The sequence below is a fragment of the Octopus bimaculoides genome, chromosome 26, assembly GCF_001194135.2.
Source record: "Octopus bimaculoides isolate UCB-OBI-ISO-001 chromosome 26, ASM119413v2, whole genome shotgun sequence".
NCBI classification, from domain to species: domain Eukaryota; kingdom Metazoa; phylum Mollusca; class Cephalopoda; order Octopoda; family Octopodidae; genus Octopus; species Octopus bimaculoides.
The window spans coordinates 5,133,649-5,136,795 of record NC_069006.1 but is presented as its reverse complement, the minus strand read 5'-3'; the positions used below and the strand labels follow the sequence as shown (position 1 = coordinate 5,136,795).

General features: G+C 39.2%; 1 protein-coding gene across 3 annotated transcripts in view; it reads right to left on the bottom strand.

Moving 5' to 3' along the window:
• Nucleotides 1-3,147, bottom strand: part of LOC106878799 (uncharacterized) — a 38,600-nt gene that overhangs the window by 7,288 nt on the left and 28,165 nt on the right. For all 3 annotated transcript variants that reach the window (XM_052976971.1, XM_052976972.1, XM_052976970.1), the window contains exon 2: nt 1,839-2,238. In XM_052976971.1, coding sequence (XP_052832931.1) covers nt 1,839-2,203 — 365 coding nt within the window. In that variant the 5' untranslated portion in view covers nt 2,204-2,238. The remainder of the gene's footprint in view (nt 1-1,838; nt 2,239-3,147) is intronic.

The following is a 3,147-nucleotide window of genomic DNA, read 5'->3' as shown; positions in this document are numbered from 1 at the left end:
AAATCATAATTAACTGATCCTCCTGTATTTTCTTTTACCCAAAAGCAGGGACTTTTCAGCACCTCGTCGTATATGTACCTGGGTACATATGTGAAAGAATATGGGCAAGTGGTTAGAGGCATTCAGCTCACAATTGCAAGGTTGTGTGTTCAATATCGGCTGCACACTGTGTCCTTTATTTCATGTTGCCCCAGTCCACTCAGCTCGCAAAAATGAGTTGTACCTGTGATTCAAAAGGGCCAGCCTTGTCACATTCTGTGTCACGCTGAATCCCTCTCAAACTATATTAAGGGTATGTACGTCTGTGGAGTGCTCAGCCACTTGCACATTAATTTCACGAGCAGCCTGTTTTCCTTATAAGATCAGCTGGAACTCACATCATCGGAACCAACAGTGTGCCATCATTGGTTTTAATGTATGTATGTATGCTTGAATATGTTGCATGTATGTATGTGTTTATGAATGTATGTATGTGTGTATGTATATATACTCTTTACTCTTTTACTTGTTTCAGTCATTTGACTGCGGCCATACTGGAGCACTGCCTTTAGTCGAGCAAATCGACCCCAGGACTTATTCTTTGTCAGCCTAGTACTTATTCTATCGTCTCTTTTTGCCGAACCGCTAAGTTACAGAGACGTAAACACACCACCATCGGTTGTCAAGTGACGTTGGGGGGGACAAACACAGACACACAACCATATACACACACATACATATATATACATATGTATATATATATATATATATATATATATATATATACATATACACAACAGGCTTCTTTCAGTTTCCGTCTACCAAATCCACTCACAAGGCTTTGGTCGGCCTGCAGCTATAGTAGAAGACACTTGCCAAAAGTTCCATGCAGTGGGACTGAACCTGGAAGCATGTGGTTGGGAAGCAAGCTTCTTACCACACAGCCATGCCTGCGTCTTATGTATAAAAACATGTATGTACATAACATAACAAAAAGACATAGATGGGGAGGTCATGGCTGGCATACGCTTGGTCATAGATCTGCTTGATCCAGACTAGCTTTGGATTATATAACAACAACAACAGCAATATTAATGAGTAAAATTAAAATGTGGGTACAATTGTTTTATTTCTGATGAATCTCATTAAATTAATGAGTTCAGCTAACTAGAGCAATGAATATTTTAATATGACTAATTAATTAAAATTTTTTTCTCCTGTCACTAATTAAATTCCCACCAAACCACCCGATAGTATTTCACACTGGTCAAGGCTTCGACTGGGTTTCTTTTTTTTTCTTACTATTTTTGGGTTATTTTTCTATTATTTATCTTTAAGGATTTGCTTGTTTCGGTGAAAAAGAAGAAGAAGAAGCAGCAGGAGACGGAGAAGGAGAAGGAGAAGAAGGAAAAGGAGAAGGAGGTGGAGGAGAAGAGGAAGAAGAAGAAGAAGGTGAAGAAGAAGAAGGAGGAGGTGAAGGAGAAAAAGGAGGAGGAGAAAAAGGAGAAAGAAAAGGACAAGAAGAAAGGAAAGAAGAAAGAAAGGAAGGACAAGAAAAAAGGAAAGGAAAAGAAGCAGAAGAAAAAAGAAGAAAGAAAAGGACAAGAAGAAAGAAAAGAAGAGGAGAAAAAGAAACAGGAGATGAAGAGAAAGAAGAAGGGGAAGGAGAAAAAGGAGGAGAAAGAAAAGACGGACAAGAAGAAAAGAAAGAAGAAAGAAAGGAAGGACAAGAAAAAAGGAAAGAAGAGGAGAAAAAGAAACAGAAGGAGATGAAGAGAAAGAAGAAGAAGAAGGGGAAGAAGAAGAAGTAGAAAAGTTGTAGAAGATGAAGAAAGAAAATGGTGATTATTTGTACTCACTCGCCGGTCAGTATCTTGTAATGGGTGACGATTCCTCTGGCACAAATCTCATTGAGGCATTTCAAAGCCATGATTTGCGTCGGTGAACTGGAACATGCAGTGGTTATGCATATGAAACAGGTCGGTATGCTGTTGTCAACAAAGATGTCTTCGATGTTTTGTAAGGGGATCAGGTCTTCAGAGCTCAACCCTGGCAGCTTGCCCTTTTTGGTGAGTTTCAGGCCCTGCCGACTCAGCTGCACTTTGACCTTCTGGAAGTGCTTCAGCTGCAGCAGATTGGAAATCTGTTCCAGAACCACAGGGATCTCCATGTCCAGCCACATCCCGACCATACTGGCCTTGAACTGAATGTTTCGGTCGCTCATGATTCCGGGTTCGCTCAGAAAGAAGTTTTGCAGATCTACAACGAAAGACATGAATAATAATAATAATAATAATAATAATAATAATAATAATAAGGGGGAGCATCATAGCCACTTTGGGGGAGCATCATAGCCACTTTGGGGGAGCATCATAGCCATGTGTTGAGAGGAATTCTCTGGGGTTTGAATAATTCACCTTTGGAAACATGGGTGTTTTGCTCAACATCCTTAAACAAACCTTATTCAGGGACCTTTTGAGCAGGATGGGCTACTCGACCTGAAGAAAATTCTAACTGGGCTCCACCTGCAAGGTTATGCGCTGTTTATCTTGATATGAGATCACCATGTCACACACATATGGTTGTGATGCATGTGCCTGGTATACCCTTATCAGATGGGTAGTCATGATGGGTATACTGGGCTTCGTATATTTTACCCCAGTGTCACTTTGATGGCATGCACTGCTCTCTCACATAACAATTCTTTCTACTATAGGCACAAGGCCTGGAATTTTGGGGGAGGGAGAGTAGTTGATTACATCGATCCCCAGTGCGTAACTGGTACTTATTTCATTGACCCTGAAAAGATGAAAGGTGGAGTCAACCTTGGTGGAATTTGAACTCAGAATGTAGCGACGGGCGAAATACCACTAAGCAATTCGTCCAGCGTGTTAACGATTCTGTCTGCTCGCCACCTTATATAATAATAATAATAATAATAATAATAATGATAACGATAATGTTAATAATAATAATAATGACAATAATAAAGGCATGGCTACTTGAGAGTGAAGTGTCTTAAGATGTATTTGAACCATGATTGTAAAACAGTTTAAGAACAAAAGAAAGGAAAAAGAGAAAGAATAAGCATTTATATACATCTAGATAAATATACAGATATACATGTGTGTGTGTGTGTATATATATATATATATATATATATATATA